Below are 26,281 nucleotides of genomic sequence, written 5' to 3'. Positions count from 1 at the left end.
AAAATTAGTACCATGGTGGACAGAGGAATGTTGTCAGGTTGTAAAAAACAGAAATAGAGCATTCAGGCTAGTTAAAAGAACCCATAATATGCAGCATTTGATTCAATATAAGAAGGCACAGGCAGTGGTGAGAACTATACGTCAAGCTAAAAGGGTAAGTTGGAGGAGTTTTTGCAACAAAATAGGAAGAACAACGCCTGTGGGAGAGGTATGGGGAATGATTAAGAGTATGGGGGGAGAGAGAAGGGATTGGGAATATCCAGTAATGATATCTGAGGAGGAAACAGCAGTCTCCAGCAGGGATAAGGCTGAGATCGTGGCCAAGTCATTTGTAAAGATACACAGTTCAGAAAATTTGTCTGAAGAATGGAGAAGGAGAAGGGAAAGAACAATGAGTCAATACCCAGGTGTGTTAAACAGGAGGGAAGAAACAGGTGGTATAATTGATGATCCATTTACTTTGGCAGAAATGGTGGGAGCAATAAAGAGCTCGAGACCAACTTCCCCAGGGAAAGATCTAATATGCTATGTTATGCTAAAAAATCTAGGAGAAGGAGTGCTCTTGAAGTTACTGCATTTTTATAACAGAGTGTGGGAGGAGGGAAGATTACCAAGTGCATGGAAAGAAGCAGTAGTAATTCCAATATGGAAACCTGGCAAGGATCCGTCAAAACCCACTAGCTACAGGCCAATAGCACTAACATCAAATATATGTAAGGTAATGGAAAGGATGATAACAGAAAGGTTATCGTATGATCTTGAGAAGAGAGGAATGCTGGCAAGTTATCAGAGTGGTTTTAGGAAGGGAAGGAATTCCATGGACTCAGTGATCAGGTTAGAGACTGAAATAAGAAAGGCCCAGGCAAATAAAGAATCAGTAGTTGCAGTGTTTTTTGACATTGAAAAAGCCGATGATATGATGTGGAAGGAAGGATTATTAAACTGCACAAGATGGGGGGTTGGGGGAAGAGTTTTTAATTGGATTAAAGATTTTTTGTTTCATAGAAAAATTCAAGTTTGGATTGGATCAGAATTATCAGAACAGTACATAATGGGAAATGGCACATGGGATTAGCCTGTTAATTTTCATCATTATGATCAATGATGTCTTCACAAAGGTACCAGTGGATATAGGTTGGTACTGTTTGCGGATGATGGGGCCTTGTGGAAAAGAGGCAGGAACATGGAGCATATAATCAGAAAACTACAAGGAGCAATTGATGAAGTGGTAGAGTAGGGTTATGATTGGGGATGTAGATTTTCAGTAGAAAAAACTCAAATTTTTCACCAGGAAAAGAATTGAGGTAGGGAAGAAGTTAAGGACGTATGGGATTGAATTAGAAAGGATTGGATCATTTAAATTTCTGGGAGTTATATTTGATTCACGATTAACATGGGCAGACCATATCAGGAAAGTTGAGGAGAAATGTAAAAAAGTAATAAACGTGTTGAGATGTTTGACTGGTAGGGAATGGGGAGCAAGTTGTTCAGCTTTGAAGAGAATGTATGTGGCTTTAGTAAGATCTGTGTTGGATTATGGAAGTGTAGCATATGGATCAGCAGCTAGGTCTCTTGTAAGGAAACTGGATGTGGTTCAGGCTCAGGTTTTGAGAGTGTGCAGTGGGGCTTTTAAAACATCACCAGTATCAGTCCTGCAGGTAGAAATGGGAATAATGCCTTTGGAATTAAGAAGGATGCAATTGATGGCAAACTACTGGGCTAAGGATGCAATTGATGGCAAACTACTGGGCTAATTTGCAGGGGCACAATGATTCTCACCCTGCTGAAGGAGTGTTGCAGGAGTCCTGGGAAAATGAGAGGTTTCAGAGGGAAAATTTTAGTCAGGTAGGGAATGATATTGCTAGATCATGTGGAGTGTTTGATCTAAGGATATGTCCTTCAGTAGTTTATCTGGTTGTAGCTCCATGGAAGCTGGTATGGCCTGACATAGACTGACATTTGTTAGAGGTAAAAAGGAAGGGAAAATATAAAACTGATTTGGTAAGTGCATTTAACTGTCATGTGATGGAAAAGTATACTGATTATACTCAGGTCTATACAGATGGTGCTAAGGAACCTGAAACAGGAATGACAGGGTTTGGGGTGGCTATACCAGCAAAAGAAATCTCAATCAGCAGAAGAACATCTGATAAGTTAGCGGTGTATGCAGTGGAGATGCTGGCAGTGTTGTGTTGGGTGGAGAAAGCTAGACTAGTCAAAGCGTTGATATGTTCAGATTCATCTTCAGTTCTAGCAAGTTTAAGGTCTTCTCACTCAAACGGTCGGCAAGATGTACTTTATGAAGTCCTTCAGTCAGTCACAAGAGTTGCAAATCAGGGAGGTCAGGTTAAATTTCTATGGGTTCCAGCTCATGTAGGGGTGAGGGGGAATGAGAGGGTGGATGAGTTGGCAAAGAGGACTTTAAAGAAAGAAAATAGAGAAATGCACATTATTATCAGTAAAGCAGATGTTAAGTGTGTAATCTGGGAAAAAATCAACCAAATGTGGCAAGAAAGATGAGACAGGGAGGGGAAAGGGAGGCATTTATATCAAATACAAAAAAGTGTTGCAGGTACTAGGGTAGGTAGTAGATACAGAAGAGAGGAAATTGTGTGGACTAGGTTAAGGCTGGGGCACTGTGCACTAAACCAAACATTGAAATTGATAGGGAAACACCAGACAGGACTGTGTGAGGAATGTCAGAAAGAGGAGTCAGTAGAACATGTAGTTCTGAGTTGCAGGAAGGATGGGGTACAGAGAGAGATGATGAGAATTAATCTAAGGGAATTGGGGGTGCAGGAATTCACATTAAAAGGGTTGCTGGGCATGGGTGAGAGAACACAGGTCAGGGTATTTTTAGCTTTCAAGGAGTACAGGGGTTTTTTTATAGGATATGATGGATAAACAGGAATAGAGTACTAGGATGGCCAAAGATGGGAGGATAGAGTGTAGGTTAGGATATGTGTGTGTGCAATTGGGTGAAGGGATTTAGAATGTGAGTCTATCGCATATTCCGGAGCAGAAGGTGGCGGTAATGCACCATTAAGCTGGGTGCCAACCGTCGTAAAACAAGACGGTGAGAGAGAGAGAGAGAGAGAGAGAGAGAGAGTAGAAAAGGGGGGGAGTGGCATTGCTGGTCAGAGATATTATCACGGCTATAGAACGGGAGGACGCTGCAGAAGCAGTGTCCATGGAGTCAGTCTGGGTGGAAGTCAGAAATAGGAAGGGATCAATCACTGTGCTGGGAGTAGTCTATAGGCCCCCAAATAGCCCTCGTGACACCAGGGAGCAGATAAGCAGGCAGATTTTAGAATGGTGCAGGAAATACAGGGTAGTAGTTATGGGTGATTTCAACTTCCCTCATATTGACTGGCACCTCCAGAGTGCAAGGGGGATAGATGGGGCTGAATTTGTCAGGTGTGTTCAAGAAGGATTCCTGACACAGAATGTGGACCGGCCGACGAGAGGAGAAGCTATACTGGATCTAGTTCTGGGTAATGAACCTGGTCAGGTGATAGACCTCTTGGTGGGGGAGCATTTTGGTGAGAGTGACCACAACTCCCTTAGCTTCAGCATAGCTATGGAAAGGGATAAAATCAGACGAAATGGTAAAGTGCTTAACTGGGGAAGGGCTAACTTTGAAGAGATGAGGCAGGAACTAGCGAGAGTAAATTGGAAACAGATGTTCAAAGGGGAAAGCACAGAAGTAATGTGGGAGAAGTTTAGGGACCACTTGAGCTGGGTTCAGGATAGGTTTGTCCCACTGAGGCAAGGAAAAAATGGTAGGAAAAGGGAACCGTGACTGACGAAACATGTGAGGCAACTCGTCAAGAGGAAAAAGGAAGCATATGTTTCCTTTATAAGAAGCAGGAAGTAAGAGGGGCTCATGAGAAATATAGGGTAGCCAGGAAGGAGCTAAAGAAAGGACTTAGGAGAGCTCGAAGGAGGTATGAGAAGGCCTTGGCATGTAGGATTAAGGAGAATCCCAAAGTGTTTTATGTGTATGTGAAGAATAGGAGGATGACGAGAATGAAGGTGGGACCGCTAAAGGATAAAGAGGGCAACATGTGCCTGGAGGTGGAGGAGGTTGGGGAGGTCCTAAATGAATACTTTGCTTCAGTATTCACAAGTGAAAATGATCTTGATCAGGATGAGGTCGAAGTAGAGCAGGCCTGTGTGCTGGACAATGTGGAGATTAAGGAAGAAGTGCTGGATCCTCTTAAAAACATTAAGATTGATAAATCCCCAGGGTGGGATATGATACACCCCAGGTTGTTGTGGGAATTGAGAGAAGAAATCGCAGGAGCATTAACCATGATCTTTGAACCCTCTTTGGCTGCAGGGGAAGTGCCAGAGGACTAGAGAATGGCAAATGTAGTTCCTTTGTTTAAAAAAGGTAATAGGGAGAAACCTGGGAACTATAGACCAGTGAGTCTTACGTTGGTGGTATGCAAACTACTGGAAAGGATTCTTAAGGATAGGATCTATGAACATTTGGAGAAGTACAGTCTACTCATGGATAGTCAACATGGCTTTGTGAAGGGAAGATCGTGCCTCACGAGCCTGATGAGTGTTTTGAAGAGGTAACAAAACAAATTGATGAGTAGGGCAGTGGATGTGGTATATATGGACTTTAGCAAAGCATTTGACAAGGTCCCTCATGAGAGACTCATCCAGAAAGTCATGAGGCATGGAATAAGTGGAACCTTGGCTGTTTGGATAAAAAAATTGGCTTAAAGGAAGAAAGCAGAGGGTAGTAATGGAAGGAAAGTATTCTGCCTGGAGCTTGGTGTCTAGTGGAGTGCCACAGGGATCTGTCCTGGGACCCCTGCTGTTTGTGTTTTTTATAAATGACCTGGATGTAGAGGTGGAAGGATGGGTGAATAAGTTTGCGGATGACACGAAGATTGGAGGAGTTGTGGATGGAGCTGTAGGTTGTCAAAGGTTATAAGAGGATATAGACAGGCTGCAGAGTTGGGCAGAAAAATGGCAGATGGAGTTCAATCCGGACAAGTGTGAGGTGATGCATTTTGGAAGGACAAACCAGAAGACTGAGTACAGGATTAATGGTCAGTTACTTAAGAGTGTGAATGAACAAAGGGACCTTTGGGTTCAAATCCATACATCCCTCAAGGTCGCTGCGCAGGTTGATAGGGTAGTTAAGAAGGCCTATGGGATGCTAGGCTTCATTAGCAGGGGGATTGAGTTCAAGAGTAGAGAGGTCATGTTGCAACTCTACAAATCTCTGGTGAGACCGCACTTAGAGTATTGTGTTCAATTCTGGTCACCTCATTACAGGAAGGATGTGGAAGCTATGGAGAGGGTGCAGAGGAGATTTACCAGGATGTTGCCTGGTTTGGAGAACAAGTCATATGAAGCAAGGTTAGCAGAGCTGGGACTTTTCTCTTTGGAGCGTAGAAGAATGAGAGGGGACTACAAGATTATGAGAGGCATAGATAGAGTGGATAGTCAGTACCTGTTTCCCAGGGCACCAATAACAACCACCAGAGGGCATATGTACAAAATTAAGGGAGGGAAGTTTAGGGGAGACATCAGGGGTAAGTTTTTTACACAGAGGGTTGTGGGTGCCTGGAATGACTTGCCAGGGATGGTGGTGGAGGCTAAAACATTAGGGGTATTTAAGAGCCTCTTGGACAGGCACATGGATGAAAGAAAAATGGAGGGTTATGGGGTAGTGTGGGTTTAGTACTTTTTTTTAAGGATTATATGGGTCAGCACAACATGAAGGGCTGAAGGGCCTGTACTGTGCTGTAGTGTTCTATGGTTCTATGGTGCCGCCAAAGTCCCAAATATGCCAGACTATTGAAGTTTTACTGCATATGATTAAAGCTAGTCTGAATAATCAGATAAATTAGACCATTTGTATCTGCCAAAATGGAACAACTTGACATGCTAACAAAGTTCATCATTTGTCCAGACAAACCATGAAGTCTTTTAAATGTTATAACTCCCTCAATACCTCAGATACAAACTAACTTGTCCAAGCCACTTGATCAGGACCATCTCTTCAGGCTCCTAAAATCTCTGATGCAGGAGGCTACATTGAATCGCTATAGATGGACACCCTCACATCACATGAGGCAAGGGAAATCTGTTCCAATGTGAATAGCTCAGTAATTTGACATGGTCTCTTGAATGTGGTGTCAGATTATTCACTTGACTAAACTTAAAATTGTTATGAATGTGCCACAACTCTGAGGGGCTGAAGGGTACAAAGTCGCCCCCTCCTTTTCGAGAATCGCAAGATCGCTATTAATTCGGGTCTGGGACCCAGGAAATGAGAGAGAATCCTCAAGGTTTTGGAATGTGTCCTGGTCTCAGCAAGACAAAGCCACTGATAATGGCCATTGTCTCTTGGGGATGGAATTGTGTATTGAGTACTGTACTATTCATTGAAGCCCCTCAGGGGACGACCAGAGTGGGCTGGTTGAGGGATTGCATCATCCCAACCTGAGTGACATCTGAGACCTCATGAGTAAGGATAAAAGAGGGTCTGATGAAAAACCCCTTTAGATGCACCAGGAGAAACGCTAGAAATCCCGTGACAGCGTTTAATAGCGACAGCCGGTGGAGGGCTCGCGTGCGTCCTTTTCCCTTGCCTGGGAATTGGCAGGCTCACCACGGAAGAACGACTTAGCTAAAGGAGAGGCCACAAGTGACCGGCCACACCAACGGAACTCTCGAAGGATCAAAATCATAAAACGAAAAGCCGGCAAGTTTCTAAAAATCTCTCTCTTGACTCCAACCAAAGGCTGCAGCCTGAATGAACTGAGTGACTTTTATATTTCCATCAGACAATACATTATCCCCTAGACAACGATAGAGCTATTTCTTATTGATTATTATTATACCCACACTTTTAGATTTAGTATTGACGACGTATATTATCTGTATGTTTGCATTCATATTATTTTTGTGTATTTTTACTAATAAATACTGTTAAAAATAGTACCATCAGACTTCAACAGACCTCTCTATCTTTGCTGGTAAGTGACCCAGTTACGGGGTCGTAACAAAGTGGGGCCTCATCTCGAGATTTGATACCAAATTGGAGGGCCAGTAAATCGGGCTTGGAAGTCCAAACTTGGATCTGGTTGCGTGGGTAACCAGACTGGAAACCAGCAAAGATGGACATTGATAAATTCATAGAAACCCGACTCCGGAGGTGCTAGAGCCTACCACAAAGTCGGACTTGATAAATATTACGAAAGGACTAAATCTCGCAGAGGTGAGGTTGTCGATAAAAAAGTGGGAGGTGCGGAGGGCCATAACTCAGTATTATATTGTAAAAAATGTGTTTTCAGCTGAGGTATTGGAAAATATCCCTGACAAGGTACCAGCTAGTGGGACGGCTCAGTTAGAGTTGAAGAAATTGAGGCTAGACGCGGAACAGAGGAAGAGGGAGCATGAGCTCCAGCTAAAGGAGTTAGAGGTGAAAAGGGAGAAGGAGAGAGCTGAGAAACAAAGGGAGCATGAAATTCAGTTAAAACAGCTGGAAGCAGCTGAAAAGGAGAAGGAAAGGGCTGAAAAGGAGAAAGAGAGAGCCGAGAAGGAGAGAGAGTATGAGGAAAAAGAGAAACAGAGGCAACATGACTTGGATATGGAGAAGTTAAGGCAAGAGTGAAGAGTTCAAGGGTCAGACCGAGAGGAGCGGTTTAATGTTAGTTGGGAGTTTAGGTTAGTACCTCCGTTCGAGGAGACGGATGTTGATAGTTATTTCTTGCATTTTGAAAAGGTGGCAGTGAGTCAGAAGTGGCCCAAAGAGCAGTGGGTGGCATTGTTACAAAGTGTGTTAAAAGGGAAGGCACAACGGGCATATGCGGCGTTGTCCATGGAGGAGGAAGAGTCGGAGAATTATGAGAAAGTAAAGGAGGCCACTCTTCAGACCTACGAATTGGTACCTGAAGCCTATAGACAAAAGTTCAGAAATTTAAAGAAAGGGTGGAATCAGACGTATACCGAGTTTGCCTATGAGAAGGGTGTGCTCTTGGATCGTTGGTGTGCAGCAGAAATAGTGGAAGAAGATTTTTGGCGTCTCAGGGAGTTAATTCTGATTGAGGAATTTAAAGGTTGTGTTTCAGATGATATCCAGATGTATTTGAATGAGAAGCCGAATAAGTCCATCTCCGAATTTGCTACGTTCGCAGATGAATATGCCCTAACCGACAAGACAAAGTTTTCCTCGAATAAAAGTTACCAGAGAGACCGTGGGAACGGTAGAGAAAGCCCGCCGGCTGAGGCAGAGATCCCGCTGAGAGCTAGTGGTAAAATTGAGGAGGAGAGGCAGGCAAGAGAGGTCCTGGCTTGACCTGTTTTAATCGTGGAAAGGAGGGTCATATTGCATCTAAGTGCCTTGCTCCGAGGAAGGAGACAGGAAGATGGAGAGACACGGGAGCTGAGCTGTCATTGATTAGCAGTAAGGTACTGGATTTTGGTCGCAAGACTGGAGAGGTAGCTTTGAGAGGCATAGGAAAAGGGATAAAAGTGGTGTCTTGCACAGGATCATTATAAATTGTGAGCTGGTATCTGGACCGGTTGAAATAGGGGTGCGATCAGAATTCCCGAGAACTGACGTGGATGTCCTTCTTGGTAACGATTTAGCCGGTAGTAAGGTTTGGTCAGCAATGAAGCTGCCGAGCCCGCCTGTAAGTGTTGAGGTCCCGCCCCTAGGTTCCAAGATCTATCCCACATGCGCAACCACTCGTACCATGTCCAGAAAGGCAGCTGAGAATGAGACCAGTTTAAATCAGGCCAGTATCGATTTGGCCGAGATGTTTTTACCAACCCTGTACCAAGAGGGTTTAGAGGGTGGTAAAACGGAGAATAGGAAAGTGGAACAGAGTAAGGGAGAGGAGGTAGTCCTGCCCTTAGCCAGGAGGAAATTTATAGAGGCACGAAGTAAAGATGAGAAACAGATAAAGCTGTTAAAAGGTCCAGGGTTGGACATGGATGATCTGTCAGGTTTGGCAGAACTGTTTGAAAATTCTAAAGGTGTTCCCGATAATGAAATGAGGGCAGTCCTAGATGAACAGGGTGCCCTTACCTTGAAGAAGTCTGCTGGGTTGGCAGATGAGGTTGTTTCAGCCCACGGGGTTGAGTTTACTCCGGAAGGGAGTTGCCCAGCGAGTAACTGGGAGGATCAGGGGAATTTAGAATTTGAAAAGGGTACAGGTATTGAAAGCCTGGAAGAGGCAGATGTCCCGTTTGAGTGTGTCCAAGATGTGGATGCACATGGTACTGAACCTAGTAATGGAGCTCAGAAAAAGTCTGAGGTATTTGATTCAGTTGAAAAGGAATGTAGTCCTTGTGGGTCAGATGGACTTGGTTCAGTGAAGAAAGGGTTAAACTTGGTAATAGTGGGAAGTGAGAATTCCCAGTTGTTTGTGTTCAAAGGTGTGTTAAAAGTTAGTGAGGAGATAAAAGGTGGTGAGGGGAATATTATTATTGAAGGAAAAGGGAAAAGTGTAGTTCCTAAATTGAATGAAGAAAATTTAAAGTCTGGATTGATGTCAGAAGCGGCAACCAGGCTACAGAGACAATGGCTTGGTAACATGGTGCCTGCGAATCAATTACAGGTTGATTTGGAATGTAAAGGTGCCCCACATGCTATTGTTATTCAAGAGTGTGCTGTGAAAAGGCAGGATCTGAAATGCTGTTTGGACCAAGAGTTTAAACTGAAAACTAATAGCATGAAGGGTCCTGAAGAGAAAACTAGCAATTTGCTTAAAATTAAAGAATTGTGTGGAAATTCAGAAAATGATCTAAGTTTGGAACACATTGTTGATAAAATAACTCCTATGAAAGGAGCATGCAAAAGCCTATTCCACACTAGTATACAAGTTAACCACATGGGAGTTAACTGGAAAAGGGGCGAGGGTTGACGGGATGCCATTTTAACTAACAGGATCCAGTTTTACGGGATTTCGACAAAGCATGTGAATAATAAAGACAACCCCCATGGAAGATTTACTGTTAAGTTTGAAAGTAACAAAGATTAGTATTTGCATGAACTTTTGTAGTATACACATAAGCTAAGATCACAACTCTTTAGTTTTTGTTTGCTGAAGAAAAGGAATGAAAATAGGTGGTTATTAAATTGGAGTCTGATGCTACAAGAATTTATTAAGGTACAAGATGTTAAGATATTAAAGGAAGTGACAATGTAATTGTTAACTGTTTAGATGCTGAATGGAATGTATAACTGTACTACTCTGTAGTGAAAAAAGACTTTGGTATTGTGTTAGATTCTGAACTCCTGTAAGACTCCGTATTAATTCATTTTTACCAATGGTAAAAAAAGCTTTGAAGGAAGGGGGTGTTACGAATGTGCCACAACTCTGAGGGGCCGAAGGGTACAAAGTCGCCCCCTCCTTTTTGAGAATCGCAAGATCGCTATTAATTCGGGTCTGGGACCCAGGAAATGAGAGAGAATCCTCAAGGTTTTGGAATGTGTCCTGGCCTCAGCAAGACAAAGCCACGGATAATGGCCATTGTCTCTTGGAGACGGAATTGTGTATTGAGTACTGTACTATTCATTGAAACCCTCAGGGGACGACCAGAGTGGGCTGGTTGAGGGATTGCATCATCCCAACCTGATTGACATCTGAGGCCTCGTGAGTCTCAAAAGAGGGTCTGGGGAACAACCCCTTTAGACGCACCAGGAGAAACGCTAGAAATCCCGTGACAGCGTTTAATAGCGACAGCCGGTGGGGGGCTCGCATGCGTCCTTTTCCCTTGCCTGGGAATTGGCAGGCTCGCCACGGGAAAATGGCTTTAGCTAAAGGAGAGGCCACAAGTGACCGGCCACCCCAAAGGAACTCTCGAAGGATCAAAATCATAAAACGAAAAGCCGGCAAGTTTCTAAAAGTCTCTCTCTTGACTCCAACCAAAGGCTGCAGCCTGAATGAACTGAGTGACTTTTATATTTCCATCGGACAATACATTATCCCCTAGACAACGATAGAGCTATTTCTTATTGATTATTATTATACCCGCGCTTTTAGATTTAGTATTGACGACGTATATTATCTGTATGCTTGCATTCATATTATTTCTGTGTATTTTTACTAATAAATACTGTTAAAATATAGTACCATCAGACTTCAACGGACCTCTCTATCTTTGCTGGCAAGTGACCCAGTTATGGGGTTCGTAACAAAATATAGTCAATAATGCTGGTTGGTATGTTTAGTTCACACAAAGCTATTTAAAATTCAATCTAATTCTTTTCATTATAGAAACTCAATGTTCCTGATGGTCTTCAGGTGACAAACCCCCATAACAGAACTTGGTTTATCCACCCTCTAGATGGTATACCATACTGGGTAATACCTGCTTCTGTTCTTCCAGCCATGCTGATTTTTATTCTTATCTTCATGGAATCTCAGATCACAACGTAAGTCTTTTAACAAAAATATCTGTGACCTATGGTGCTGGAAAGTAATACTGAATCACAGCTTAAAATACTGGCTTTAAGTTAATTGAGGGATTTTCCCAGGCTGAAGGAAGTATTATCAAATTACTTTCAAATTTCAGTTTTTTTTAAGGTTTGTTTTGAGAGAATTGTCCATCCACCTAATTTCCTGTGGAAGTCAGAATTTCAAAGGTATTGTTTATTGGACAATACTGATTTTACTGTTTTGTAATTGAGATTAAAGTCTGTAACAAAGAAAAACAAGCTGCTGTCTACCTATTCCCCATTGCTGCTGTAAATTTGCATTCCTTCATCTATCCCTTTGGTAAGTCCAGACCAATGATATCTTGTAAATAAAAATGCAAACAATTGCAGATGCAGGAAATCTGAACTAAAATTAGAAACTGCAATAAACATTCAACAGGTCCACTAGCATTAGCAGAAAGAGTTAACGTTTTTGTGACTGGCCTCCCATTCTCCACACACTGTAAACTTAACTTCTTCATCTCCTTGAACTTTTCCACCTTTGAAAACTCCTAAAGTTTTAGAAATGTGTCCTCCAGGAATCTCCACTACTTTGCCTCTGTCCTTTCTGCAAAACCTTGCACCCTCACCTCAATCACCCTCCACCTCCCATCGTAAGAATTAATGGCCTTCAGTAATCCAAGTTCTTCTGTGTGGAAATTACTCCTTCAATTTCCTTTCACTATCCAAATCTAACTTATTTGTAGAAACTTCTGAATATATTTCACTATCTCTTGGGATCTACCTTTGGCCATCCTAAAGAGTCTACTAAGAACCATGGAATTCAAATGTTCAAAGATACATTTAATGTCAGAGAAATGTATACAATACATATCCTAAGATGCTTTTTCTTCACAAACATCCACGAAAACAGAGACGTGCCCCAAAGAATGAACGACAGTTAAATGTTAGAACCCCAAAGTCCATCCCAGTTTCCCTCCCTCCCGCACGTAAGGCACAGCAAGCAATCCTTCCCCCACCAGCAAAAAAATGCATTGGCACCACCACCAAGCACTCAAGCGTGAGCAAAGCAATAGCAAAGACACAGACTTGCAGTTACCCCAAAGACTTCGCATTTCACCTGGTATTCGACATACTGCAGGTTCTCTCTTTCCCTAATAAGGGAAAAAAGGTGTCTCAATTTTCCCAGGGAGACATAACAAGCAACTCACTGGTTTACAATGTTAAAAGTTCGTTATGTCGCTTTTTTTGAGCTCTGTGTCTGCAGATCTCAAAGGTCCCAGGTCTTCGTACTTTTCTGACTCCCTCGACGACACACAAGTCTCCTGCCATGACATCGACCCTTGATCCACCCATCTCCAGAGCCCTGAGATTTGGCTTTCAAATCCGAGCCAGACTTCCAGGCCAAACCCTGAAACCCCGAGAACAGGTCCCATTCCTGCAAAGAACCAAAGTCAGCCTGTAACTCCAGGTCAGGGTCCTCAAAAAATAAAGATATTAAAGGTGGAAATAGAGCTGTTTCCAAAGATGCAAGCAAAGGAGTCGCCGTTTAGTGCTATCTTAACTTTGCTCTGCTCCCTTTTCTAGGTTAAAATTGCTAAATAAAGAAAACAATGGGATGACTAGTGACTTCATGTTGACATTAATATTGGTCTCAACTCTTCTTTGTTTCTATTAGTCTCATTGTTAGTAAGCCAGATCGGAAAATGGTGAAAGGTTCTGGATTCCACTTGGACTTGCTGCTGATTGTAGTAATGGGAGGGATCAGTTCCCTTTTTGGAGTGCCTTGGCTCAGTGCAACAACTGTGAGGACCGTTACTCACTGCAACGCCCTTACTGTGATGAGCAAATCTGTTCCACCAGGCCACAAGCCCCAGATTCAAGAAGTTAAGGAGCAGAGAATAACTGGATTTGCTGTTGCCATTCTAATCGGTGAGTAAGAATGAAAGGGGTTGGCAAATCACCTCTTGAACTGCTGCATCTCCTGCGGCGAAGAGATGACCACAATGCAATTGGATGGGGTGCTTTAGGATTATGATCCAACAACAACATTTTCAAGTCAAATAAAGGGAACATGCACTGGAAATCCTTGTTCTTCTTGATGGTAAACATTATGGATTTGAGGATTTCAGAGTAACCTTAGCTATATTTTTTTAGATACCATCCATAGCAGCCGCAGTACACCAATGATGGAAACCAGATGAGGTACATTTAAGCAGGATAATTAGGTTGACCAAGTTGAGCTAACCCAGAACTAAGTTGAAAGTATCCCATCATGGTGCTGATTTGTGCTTTTGAAAAGGCTTTAGGGTGTTAAGAGGAAAGTCCCTTCCTACGAGATACCCATCTTCTGACCTGCTCTTGTAACCAAAGTACCCTGGCAGAGTTCCCATTGAAGTGAGTGGTTAGGGCCTGGAAGGCACAATTGAGATAGCAGTGGAAACAGATTCAATTGTATCCTTTCTAAAAAAAACTGGGAAAAGTATCCAAAAGGAAAGAATTTGCAGGTCTGAAGGAAATTAGCCTTAACTGCCTGAATGTCCTCTGTCCATACTGTAAACATTCTGTAATTATATAATATGGTGATTTACATAGCTAGTCCAGTTGAGCTTCCAGTTAATGGTGACCCAATCCAGAATATTGATAGCAGGAGATTCTTGCCATTAAACATCAAGGGAATTTGGAACTGATACTTCTGCAGCACAATTATTCCATATCTCATCTCAGCTCAGCCTAGCTGTTGTTGCATGCAGTCATGGACTGTTTCATTTTCTGAGGAACACATGCAACAGTAGAGAACATCCCCTCTTCTATTCTTATGATAAAATAAAAGTCATTGTTGAAACAGCTGGCAAAGATGGGCTCAGGAAACTGCCTTAAAGAACTGCTGCAGTGGCATCCTGGAGCTGGGATGATTAATTTCCAACTATCACAACTATTAATGTTTGTGTTAGGCAGAAACAGAAAATGCTGGAAACATTCAGCAGCTCAGGCAGGATCTGTGGAAAGAGAAACAGGGTTCATGTTTCAGTCATAGACTCACTGGGAAAATTATGACTTCATTTAATTGACCCTTTTTCCTTCGATGCCCAATACTCCAATTGTTTCAACAATACTCCACTATGTCACACTTGGTCAGATGCTGCCTTGATATTATGGGCAGAAACCCTGATCTCATCTCTGAAATCCAATTCTTTGAATTGTTTTTGGATGAAGACTGTGATGAGGTCTGGAGCCCGGTGGGTTTAACTTGCCATTGGTTGTTTTTGCAGCATTGTCAATGAATCCTTCTATTACTTTGCTGACGGCTGATCAGGCAGTATTTCATTAGATTGGAATTGTTCTGCTTTTTGTTGGCAAACCGTTAAGAATTAAACTATTAGATCATTGTACAATCACATCTAGTTGACTACTATCTTTCATTAAAGGAAATCTGTTGTCTTTATCTGGTCTTACCAAGTTGTGAGCTCAAACCCATCAATGTGGTTAACTCTTAGCTATCCTTTGAAATGGACCAACAAGCACCGTTTTTACTGGTCTTGTTGGTGACACAAATTCCGTGTAGGAATTAAAAAATAAGAACACCACTGCAAAGGTTAGTTCAGATGACTGAGCTGTGAATCTATATTATATCTGCAGTAAGCTCCATCACCTGATGCTTCATTGGAAGCTGTAAAAAGAATCTCAGATCTGAGATATCAGGGAAATAAGCATATATCATGGCTATTGCATCTCAATATACGGAATTTCAATATGACAAATGGATTAATTTTCCAGGCCTGTCTATTTTGATTGGAAATATTTTGCGGAATATCCCACTTGCTGCGCTATTTGGAATCTTTTTGTACATGGGAGTGACATCTTTAAATGGAATCCAGTTGTTTGATCGTTTACTTCTGCTGTTCATCCCACCTAAGTATCACCCAGACATTGCCTACACACGTAAAGTAAGTACTAGTATTAAGTTCATTCGTGACTGGTCACCATGGGCCAGAAGTTTCTCTCAAAGTAAGGCTGATACCTTCAATACTTATAGGCATTAAAGTGTACATTAGACAGCAACTGCAAATATGCAATTAAATGCAGAAATTAGAATGTTATAATCCAAGTTGTCATAGAGTCATAGAACACTATAGCACAGAACCAGGCCCTTCTTCAGATCTAGTCTGTACCGAACCATTAATCTGCCAAGTCCCATTAACCTACACTGGGACCATTGCCCTCCAGACCCTTCCCATCCATGTACCTATCCAAACTTCTCTTAAATGCTAAGATAGAATCCACATCCACCACTTGCACTGACTGCTCCTTCCACACTCTCACCACCCTCTGAGTGAAGAAGGTGCCCCACATGTTCCCCTTAAACAATCCACCTTTCACCCTTAACCCACAAACTTTGGTTGTACTCTCACCCAACCTGAGTGTAAAAAGCCTGCTGGCATTTACCCTATCTATACTCCTCAAAATTCTGTATACCTGTATCAAATCTCCTCTCATTCTTTTACATTCTAGAGAACAAAGTCCTAACCTATTCAAGTTTTCCCTATTACTCATGAACTCAAGTCCCAGCAATATCTTTGTAACTTTTCTCTGCACTCTTTCAGTCTTATTCATATTTTTCCTGTAGGTAAGTGACCAAAACTTCACACAAAACTCCAAATTAGGCCTTACCTATGTCTTATACACCTTGAACATAACATCCCAATTCATGTACTCAATATTTGGATTTATGAAGGCCAATGAGACAAAAGCCTTCTTTACAAACCTATCTACCTGTGATACCAATTTCAAGGAATTATGGCTCTATATTCCCAGATCCCACTGTTCTAACACACTACTCAGTACCCAAATGTTCACTGTGTAAGACCTAAACTGTTTGGTCCTCCCAAAGTGCAGCACCTCACACTTGTCTGCATTAAATTCTACCTGCCATTTTTCGGCCCATTTTTCCAGCTGGTCCAGATCCCACTGCAAGCTTTGATAGTCTTCCTCACTGTCCAATACATCCCCAAACTTGGTGTCATCCACAAATTTGCTGATCCAGTAAACCACATTAACATCCAGATCATTGATATAGATTATAAACAACAAAGGACCAGCACCGATCCCTGCAGCACACTACTAGTAGAGGCAACCATCTACTACAACTCTCTGGCTTCTCGCATGAAACCAATGTCTATTCCAATTTCTACTTCATCTTGAATACCAAGTGACTGAACTTTCTTGATCAACCTTACCATGCAGGACTTTGTCAAAAGTTGCTAGTCAGTCTCTGTCTATTGAAATACTTAAATATCTGGTCCCTCAGAATACCTTCCAACAACTTTCAGACTACTGATATCAGATTCACTGAACTATAATTTCCTGGCTTATTCTTAGAGCCTTTTTTTAAACAATGGTACATTAGCTATCCTCCAATCCTTAGACACCTCTACAATTTCTGTACTAGCCTTCCACAGGGTCTGAGGGAACACCTTGTCAGGCCCTGGGAATTTACGCACCTTAATTTGCTTCAAGACTGCAAATATCTCCTCCTCTGTAATTTGTATCGGGGTCATGAAGTTGATGCTGCTTTCCCTCATTTCTATAGACTCTGTGTCCATCTCCTGAGTAAATAGAGATGCAAAAATTCCATTTAAGAGTGTATCTCTTTTGGTTCCATGCATAGGTGAATTTCTGATCTTCCAGAGGACCAATCTTGTCCTTTGCGATCCTTTAGATCTTAAAATCTGCAGAAGCCCTTGGGATTCTCTTTCACCTTGTCTGCTAGAGCAATTTCATGCTCTTTTAGCACTCCTGATTTCCTTCTTAAGTGTTCCCTTGCATTTCTCGTACTTCTCAAGTACCACATTTGCTCTTTCCTGCCTATATCTGGTATGCATCTCCTCCTTTTTCTTAACCAGAGCCTTAATATCTCTAAAAAACCAAAGTTCCCTAAACCTGTTATCCTTGCCTTTTATTCTGACAGCAACATACAAACTCTGTACTCTCAAAATTTCACTTTTGAAGACCTCCCACTTTTCAAGTACAGCTTTGCCAGAAAACAACCTAGCCCAGTTCACAGTTGCCAGATCATTTCTGATACCATCAAAATTGGCCTTTCACCAATTTAGAATCTCAACCAAATGAACAGACCAATCCTTTTCCATATTTACCTTGCAACCAATGGCATCATGATCACTAGATGCAAAGTATTCTCCTACCTGCCCTGCAGCATTCCCTAATAGGAGACCTGTTATCACACTCTCTCTAGTTGGGCCTTCTATGTACTGATTAAGGAATCTTTCCTGAGCACATTTGACAAACATTTTCCCATCCATCCCTTTTACAGTATGGGAATCCCAGTCAATATGTGGAAATTTAAAATCACCTACTATCACACCCTTATGTTTCTTGCAACAGTCGCAATTTCTCTACAAATTTGCTGCTCTAAATTGCATGGACTGTTTGGTGGTCTATAATATAGCCCCATTAATGTAATTGTACCTTCCTTATTCCTCAGTTCCACCCATAAAGCTTCACTAGATCAGCTCTCCAGTCTCTCCAGCACTGCCATGGCATTTTCCCTGAGTAGTAATGCCACTCCTCCCTCTTTAGTCCCTCTCTCTCTGTCTCATATAAAACAACAGAACTCAGGAACATTGTGCTGCCAGTCTTGCCCTTCCTGCAACCAAGTCTCACTAATGGCTACAATCTCATACTTCCACTTGCTGATCCATCCCCTACACTCATCCTCCTTTCCTACAATACTCCTTGTATCGAAATGTACACAGCTTAGAACATCAGTCCTACCATATTGAACCTTTTGATTCTTGACTTTGCATGTAGACTCAACAACTTCTTTCTCCACAACCACTCCATTATCTGCTCTGTTCTCTGGTTCCCATCCCCCTGCAACTCTAATTTAAACCAGGGCCCGGCCCCCTCCCCATGCATCACGAGCAAACCTTCCCGCTTGGATATTAGTCCCCCTCCAGTTCAGGTGCAAACTGTCTCTTCAGTACATGTCTCACTGTCCTGGAAGAGAGCATAATAATCAAAAAATCTCAACCTATTCTCATAAGACATGTTCCCCAATCCAGACAACATCCTTGTAAATCTCCTCTGCACCCTTTCTATGGTTTCCACGTCCTTCCTATAGTGAGGCGACCAGAACTGAGCACAGTACTCCAAGTGGGTCCTAATTAGTTGTATGTAACATTACCTCTTGGCTCCATGATTGATGAAGGCTAATGCACTGTATGCTTTCTTAACCACAATGTCAACCTGCGCATCAGCTTTGAGCGTCCTATGGACTTGGACCACAAGATCCCTCTGATCCTCCACACTGCCAAGAGTCTTACCAATAATACCATATTCTGCCATCATATTTGACCTACCAAAATGAACCACCTCACACTTATCTAGGTTGAACTCCATCTGGCACGTCTTGGCCCAGTTTTGCATCCTATCAATGCCCCGCTATAACTTCTGACAGTCCTCCACACTCCAACCTTTGTGTCATCAGCAAACTTACTAACCCATCCCTCCACTTCTTCTCTCTCCTAGCCAATGAATCCCATATCACCATAGCTTGCCTCTTTTCCCCCCTTCCCTTCTGAGCCACATAGCCAGACTCAGTGCCAGAGAGCTGACTATTGTGGCTTTCCTCTGCTAGGTCTCCCCCTCCCCACCAAAAGTATCCAAAGTATACATGCTGTTGAGGGGAATGGCCACAGAGGTACTCTGCACTGGCTGCCTCTCCCCTTTCCCCCTCCTGATGGTCACACAGTTACCTGTGTCCAGCACCTTGGGTGTAACTACCTCCTTGTATGTCCTGCCAATCAACCTTTCAGCCTCTCGCTCAATCCAGAGTTCATCCACTTCCAGCTCCAAATCCTGAACATGGTCAATTGGAAGATATAACTGGATGCACTTCTTGCAAGTCTAGTTGGCAGGTTCACTGGATGTCTCACTCCCTTCCCACATTCTGAAAGAGGAGCATTCTACTATCCTGTCTGGCAGTCCCACTGCTATAAATGTGAAATAAGAAAGAAAGAATAAGTAATGGAGAAAAATCTACCTACTGCCCATGCTTCTCGCCGAAGCCTCGATGAGCCAAAGCCTCAACTCCCCACTTTAACACTGGCCCACTCATACAGTGGCTGCTCCGCTTAAAACGGATGTATCCTTGGGAACTGTGGCATGCAAATAGTGCAGACTGCCCCACTCGCATCTTTTAAACTCACTCTCCCTCTACGCGATGCAATCTCCTTGGGAGCTGTGGCGCACAAAAATGTGCTGACTGCCCCGCTCACCTTTTTTAAATACTCTCTCCCTTTACACATTTCAATATACCCTTGAGAACTGTGGTGCGCAAAAAATGTGCTGACTGCCCGTGTTCGCTTCTATTAAACACACTCCCCCTCTACGCAATCCAATCTCTCCTCAGGAACTGTGGCGCGCAACCTTGTGGACTGCACACGCTCGCTTCTTTTCAACTCACTCTCCCTCTACACAATCCAAGGTCTCCTTGGGAATTGTGGCGCGCAAACATGTGCTGACTGCCCATGCTCTCTTCTTTTCAATTCACTCTCCCTCTACACAAACTAATGTTTCCTTGGGAACTGTGACGCGCAAAATGTGCCGACTGCCCCCACTCGCTTCACTTAAGTTCTCTCGCTCCCTCTGCACAAACTAATGTCTCCTTGAGAATTGTGGCGCGCAAACATGTACTGAGTGCCTCTGCTCACTTCTTTTCAACTCACTTTCCCTCTACACAATCCAATGTCTCTTCGGGAACTGTGGCATGTAAAATGTAGTGACTGATCTGCTCACTTCTTTTAAACTCTCACTCCTTCTACGCAAATCAGTATCTCCTTGGGAACTGTGGTGCGCAAAAATGTGCTGAGTGCCTGTACTTGCTTCTTTTAAACACTCTCCCTCTCTACACAATCCATGTCTCCTCAGGAACTGTAGCGCGCAAAATGTCCCGACTACTTCCGCTCACTTTTAAACTCTTACTCCGTCTACGCAATCCAATGTCTCCTCGGGAACTGTCTTACGCAAAATGTGCCGAGCAACCCCGCTCACTTACTGTAAACTCGCTCTCCCTCTACGCAATTCAATGCCTCCTTGGGAACTGTGGTGTGCAAAATGTGGTGACTGCACCCACTCGCTTCTTTTATAGTTACTCTCTCTCTACGCAATCCAATACCTTCTCGGGAATTGTGGCGCACAAAATGTCCTAAGATGTTGGGCTAATAGCGCAAAGAAATTTATTTTTGAAACATATAGGAAATGGCAATGAATTAGGCATGCAATAAATTTTAAATAAATGCATCCTGAAAAGAGAGGACTTAGCCATTCTATTTTTAATGCTGTAATATTTCAATTATTATTAATAAAAGTCTAACACTGAAAATTAAGCTATGTTATGAATTTAATTTGCTCTGATTATAATGATTAATAGATTTTGAAAAAGTAACTAAATTTATTTTTCTTCCTTAGTTATTTCCATTTCTTTTATAAAATTAATTTTCTTTCTCTCTCTTTATTTCAATTTCTGTGAATGCTCTGGCTTGAATTACATATTAGCCCAAATTTTGCTGTCACAGGTTTAATTGATGTTTACTGTCACCTTTTGCTGCCTCTATCAGATCTGAATGTGGAGGGCCCACCTTGCTAGCACAAAGCATCCAGCTCCATGGACAGGACCAGTCCCCAGAACTATCTTGAAAGCCTCTAACTTCTGATTAAGCTCTCAGTTTTTATTTATTTCTGGTTGTCTCTGAAAGAAACACTCAGAAATTCCCTGACAATATTCAGCCTCTGGATTCTGCATGAAATATCTGAGCAGGATCTTATTGAAATTCCTTGACATTTACACTTTTCTGAGAACCATTCCATAGAAACCACATATTTGAATGAGTGTTGTATATCTGCAGGAAATATAGAACAAAGCAAGTTGTAACTATTTAATTGTTTATGCTTGTTTTAATGTTTTAAGTTATTTGGAAGTGTTCAGCATTCCTGTTGGGTGTTTTAAAAATTATTTCTAAAATTGGTTTTTCAGGTATTTTGTTGAATGTCAGGGCCTTTCGGCAGCATTGAAAACCTTTTTGGCCTTGATAGTTGAATTTTCAGCTGCTGTGAAGGCATAGCGTATTGTCCCACTCTTATAAAGGCATTACATTGTAAATGACTTACCATTGTGCAGTGCCTATCCATAGAAATTGAGATTGCATTTACCTCTAAATTGAAAGCACTAGATAAACAGAAAGATAGTTTCTCCTACTAAGAGAACCAGCAGCAAGAGTTGACAAAGTTGCTTGTGGGCATGAATGTTTGCATCATTCCAATTTAAATATTTCTCTGTTTTTTTTCCCCTAGGTCCATACCAGGCGTATGCACATCTTTACTTTGATTCAGTTAATCTGCATTGCGATTCTGTGGGCAATCAATAAATCTCGCGCTTCATTGGCTTTCCCTTTCATTCTCATTCTTACCGTCCCCCTCAGAATGTTTGTGCTTACCAAGATCTTCTCAGCATTAGAGATGAAATGTGTAAGTATCCAAATGCTTAACTAAGAGAAATTCAGAAATTTTCTTGTAGATTTTAAATTGAATTTCACTCTATCTTGAAGATATATTGGGATATGGGTATGCATTGTGTTCCCAACCACCATTGCTTATTTGGAAGGATTGGAAGTCCAGGATTAAGGAATAGGGTCACTGAAAATGCCATATAAGTAGATACGGTGGCAAAGAAGGCATATGGCATGCTTGCCTTCATTGGTTAGGGCATTGAGTGTGAATCAGAAGGCTATGTTGAAGCCATAGAGTATAAAACTTTAGTTAGGCTGTATTTAAAGTAACGTGTGCTGTTCTGGTTGTCCTATTACTGGAAGGATGTGCAGGCTTTGGAAAGTGTGCAGAAGAGGCTTACCAGAATGCTGACTATATTAGAGGGTAAGAACTAACAGGAGAGGTAGAATAAACTTGGTTTGTTTTCTCTGGGGTGGAGGATAAGGGGAAACCTGACAGAAGTTTGTAAGATTATGAGAGACACAGAGAGTGTAGGCAGTTAGAATCCAGGGTAAAAATGTACAAGAGGATATGTAGTTTAGTTTGGAAAGAAGATGTGGAGGGCAAGTTTTTTTAAGAGGGATAGTCCCTGGAACTAGAATAGATAAGTAAAAGTAAATCTATTACTTATAAGTAATAGATTTTAAAAGGACATGAGATAGATACATGTATATTCTGGGAATGGAAGAATATGAATAATGTACAGGCAGAAGAGATTTAGTTTAATTTGTCTTTCACAGCCAGGATGGTTCTACTTCTTCCTGGCATCTTTCTTACATACAGTGCCTATAAAAAGTATTCATCCTCTTTGGAGGTTTTCATGTTTTACAACATTGAATAACAGTGAAATCACCTTTTTGTGGAGCTGCTTGGCGTGTTCTTTGGTCCTCGTGGTGTAGTTTTTGCCAGGATACTGACTTGCCAGCAGTTGGGCATTCCAGATACAGGAGTTGATCAGTTGACACTGTTGATCAGTGTCAAAAAAGGCAAATTAAATCCACTGTGATTCAATGTTGTAAAACAATAAAACATAAAAGTTTCCGTGGTGCATACTTTTTATAGGCACTGCGGATTTCATCTTCTATCTCCAGTTTATCTGTCACCACAGTCCTTTCACAAAGCTGGTAAGATTTACGTAATTCAGAAATGCAGTGAAATAACAATGTTTTTATCTTTTTATGAAGCTGGATGGAGATGATGCGGAACCTACATTTGATGAGAAAACAGGCAAAGACGTTTACGATGAGATACCAATGCCATCTTAGAGAAATCCAGACTCATTGCGGACATAACCGTTAGCAAAATGCAGTTTCAGAAACAACAGAAGCATTCAATGTTGTCTTACATATTTTTCTTTGTGAATTGATGAAAATCTACACAATAGTCAAAAAAGGGAGTGAGTTTCAAAGTTGTACAGTTGTCAAAACACAATATCATCCCAGTCCCTGGGGCTAAATGAAGTCATACTGTTGTTATGGTAACTTGATATGAATGGACACCCTTACTTTTAAAACGAGAAACATAATAGACGAAATGACAAAAGTACAACTTTAAGCTCTTTACCCAAAATTCCTAAAGTTTTACATGAATACCAGTGAAATATGAAATACATATTGCTTGTTTCATGTGTCACATGTGAAATGTTGTTCACTGTTCTGGTCCCAATTCTATAATAATATTGCTGCAGCTGCAAGTAACAATGCTAAATGCTTTTGCTGTTATATTTCTAACCTGTTTATCTCAAATTTACTAAATTACATTCCAATGCACAAATGTAATTCACGAAAATTATGTTTTTTTTTAACTTGATCTTATATGGGGTTTCCTAGGCCCCAATATTTATAGGGAGGGATTTAATGGTGTGGTGTGTATTTCTGGTGGAGCAGGGTTGGAGGAGAAAGCTAGAAAGTTAGGAGATGGGGGTTCTGTTTAATTAAATAACAAGTGTTTTAAAAATATATTTTGCTTTTTTTTTACCTGTCAAACAGCCACAATGACAGCAGGAAGGCTCTCTACAGAGGTCATAACAGGGGACTATGTTCACTACATTCAGCAAACAGAAAAACATATTTTGGTTAGGTGTGCTGGGAGGATGGGGTTAGTGTTGAGCTGTTGTAGTTGTGAGGAAGTTTGGATGAGGGGAGGTGTAGGGATAAGGAAACCTCAAAAGTTGGTGGTGGGGGGAGTCGGGGAGAACACCAAACCAGGTATCAGCAGAGCATAGGATAAACAAGAATTATTGTAGGTTGGTGTGTGGGGAACAGGGTCAGTCAGAATTGGGTTAACAATTGGAAGAGAAAAGTAAACAGCAAGTACCGAACATTGTTGGGGAGTTGTGAAGTCCGACTGTCAATATGGAGTAAGAACAGTAAACAATGCAAGTTTGGGTTATTGGGGTTGGGGGGGGGGGAGTGATCATAACAGAAGATTGAAAGGAGGGAGGACAAAGTTCTCTTATACTTGGTGGTCAACAAATAGCTTATAAAGAGAACTTAACAATGGAATTATGCTCTATCCTCACAAACCTGGTTCAGGATTTGTCTCTTCAGAGTAGGTTTCTGGATGTTCCCAAATTTTCACTGAAGTTGAACGAATATATTCTCAAGGTTGAGAAATTGGGTTCCAAGCTTATCCAATCCTCCCCTGCCCATGAATGAAACAGATCAAAATCCACATCACCCTCGCCCCAATTTCATCAATATGCATGATTCTGATTTGTAAGCAACAATTTAGTTACTGAAATTCTTTTGAGGAATATATTCTTCAGACTTTATTCTTCAGGCTTCTTAAAATAAATATGCTGATCAATGATTTATATAAGTGGCTGAATTCAAAGGAATGTAATTCCTGGTTCTTTCAAGTATTTTAACCTTGAAATGCTGTATTTTAGTAACAATAATTACTAGTTCAGATGCCAGAATCCTTTGTGTGTGTTTTATTTTTGCAGTACTAACAGTGTTCAGTTTTGCCATCAATTCCATTCATCTAAATTGCTTTGATGATCCATCACACATTTTAATTATCCATCCTTGATACATCAATATTTTGACTACTATCAAAATTTCTTCCATATTTTGGATTATAGATAAGGCAGGAATGTTTCTATGTTAAGATTTCAGTCTGGATTTGATACTTTTAGACTGTTCATATCAGTGAAAGAAAAATTATATGAAACAAAATCAACCTACAAAGGTTGATTTTAAATTGTTCGATATTTGGTCAAGCTCTATTGAAATTGTACAGTTAATTAATTTTCCTTTCTTATTTGAATATTATGAAACATGGGATGGAGATGAACACATTGACTTTGGTAATAAATTATGCTCCTATATTTGCTTATTGGTGTGATTTTTAGACATTTTCATTCTGTATTGTCCTTTCCTAAATAAAGATGTGTTCAAATAACCTAAATTTTCCAGTTTTTCCATTTTTTCCCAAGTTGAATGACTCCCACTAATTCAATATTTCTGGACCCATGCAAACACATGAATTAGCCTACTCTGTCATTTAATAATATTCAAATCAAATCAAATATACAGCGGGCAAAACAGTGTTCCTCTGGGGCCAAGGTGCAAAATGTACAGCAGGAGAGCCCATGGCTTGAGCCCTAGTCCTCTCTACAACCAAGGCTACACAGCTTCCATGTCATCTGTTGCACCACCAAACCGTAACACACCTGCAGCAACTTACTTTGTCACTGACCGACAGAGTCTTGCGATTGCAAGAGCAATGTCTGAGACAATCTCCCACAGTTATAATGTATGCCACCTTCGTACGCCAATTTCAATGCCTTCCGAGTAGCAGGCAGCAACACGGTCTGCACTCAAGTCAGCTCCTCTGAACCCAAACTGGCTCCTCCAGCTGACTTCTTACCCAACATCCCATCCAGCTCTTTCAATACCTCAGGTGGCACCACCACTGACACCAGTCCAGCTAATCCGATCAACAAGCATCTCACTGATGGAGTAACCCTGCAGTAGCCCGATGTTCTTGGAGTAGAATTGTCTTTGTAATATAAAAAACATATTTATCAAAGAAAAAAACACGTTTGGTTGACCCCCGAGTGGCCACTGCATCCAAAAGTGCCATCATCTTACCAGAACATATTACAATTGATCTGACTGTCCCATCAAGTCGACATTTCCATCTACCCACAGTATCCCTTCAACCCCTTCCTTGTCAAACATTCCTCTGGTTCAAGTCTTCCTTCAGTTTAAACTCCTTTTCAAACCATTTTTGCAGACATTAATGGATATTTTTAATGTGAAATTTATGGGCTTCCAACACAGAATCTAG

General features: G+C 41.5%; 1 protein-coding gene across 5 annotated transcripts in view; it reads left to right on the top strand.

The window, feature by feature from the left end:
* Positions 1 to 25,384, top strand: part of slc4a1b (solute carrier family 4 member 1b (Diego blood group)) — an 89,241-nt gene extending 63,857 nt beyond the window's left edge. For 4 of the 5 annotated variants that reach the window (XM_059956626.1, XM_059956628.1, XM_059956629.1 and 1 more), the window contains 5 exons: positions 11,259 to 11,416; positions 13,098 to 13,351; positions 15,197 to 15,366; positions 21,791 to 21,964; positions 23,170 to 25,384. In XM_059956626.1, the coding sequence (XP_059812609.1) occupies positions 11,259 to 11,416; positions 13,098 to 13,351; positions 15,197 to 15,366; positions 21,791 to 21,964; positions 23,170 to 23,250 (837 nt within the window). In that variant the 3' untranslated portion in view covers positions 23,251 to 25,384. The remainder of the gene's footprint in view (positions 1 to 11,258; positions 11,417 to 13,097; positions 13,352 to 15,196; positions 15,367 to 21,790; positions 21,965 to 23,169) is intronic. The other variant, XR_009509043.1, reaches the window with a different exon arrangement.
* The last annotated feature ends 897 nt before the right edge of the window (positions 25,385 to 26,281 follow it).

This window comes from Hypanus sabinus, chromosome X1, assembly GCF_030144855.1.
Source record: "Hypanus sabinus isolate sHypSab1 chromosome X1, sHypSab1.hap1, whole genome shotgun sequence".
Taxonomy (NCBI): Eukaryota; Metazoa; Chordata; class Chondrichthyes; order Myliobatiformes; family Dasyatidae; genus Hypanus; species Hypanus sabinus.
This window is presented reverse-complemented; position numbering and strand designations above follow the sequence as displayed.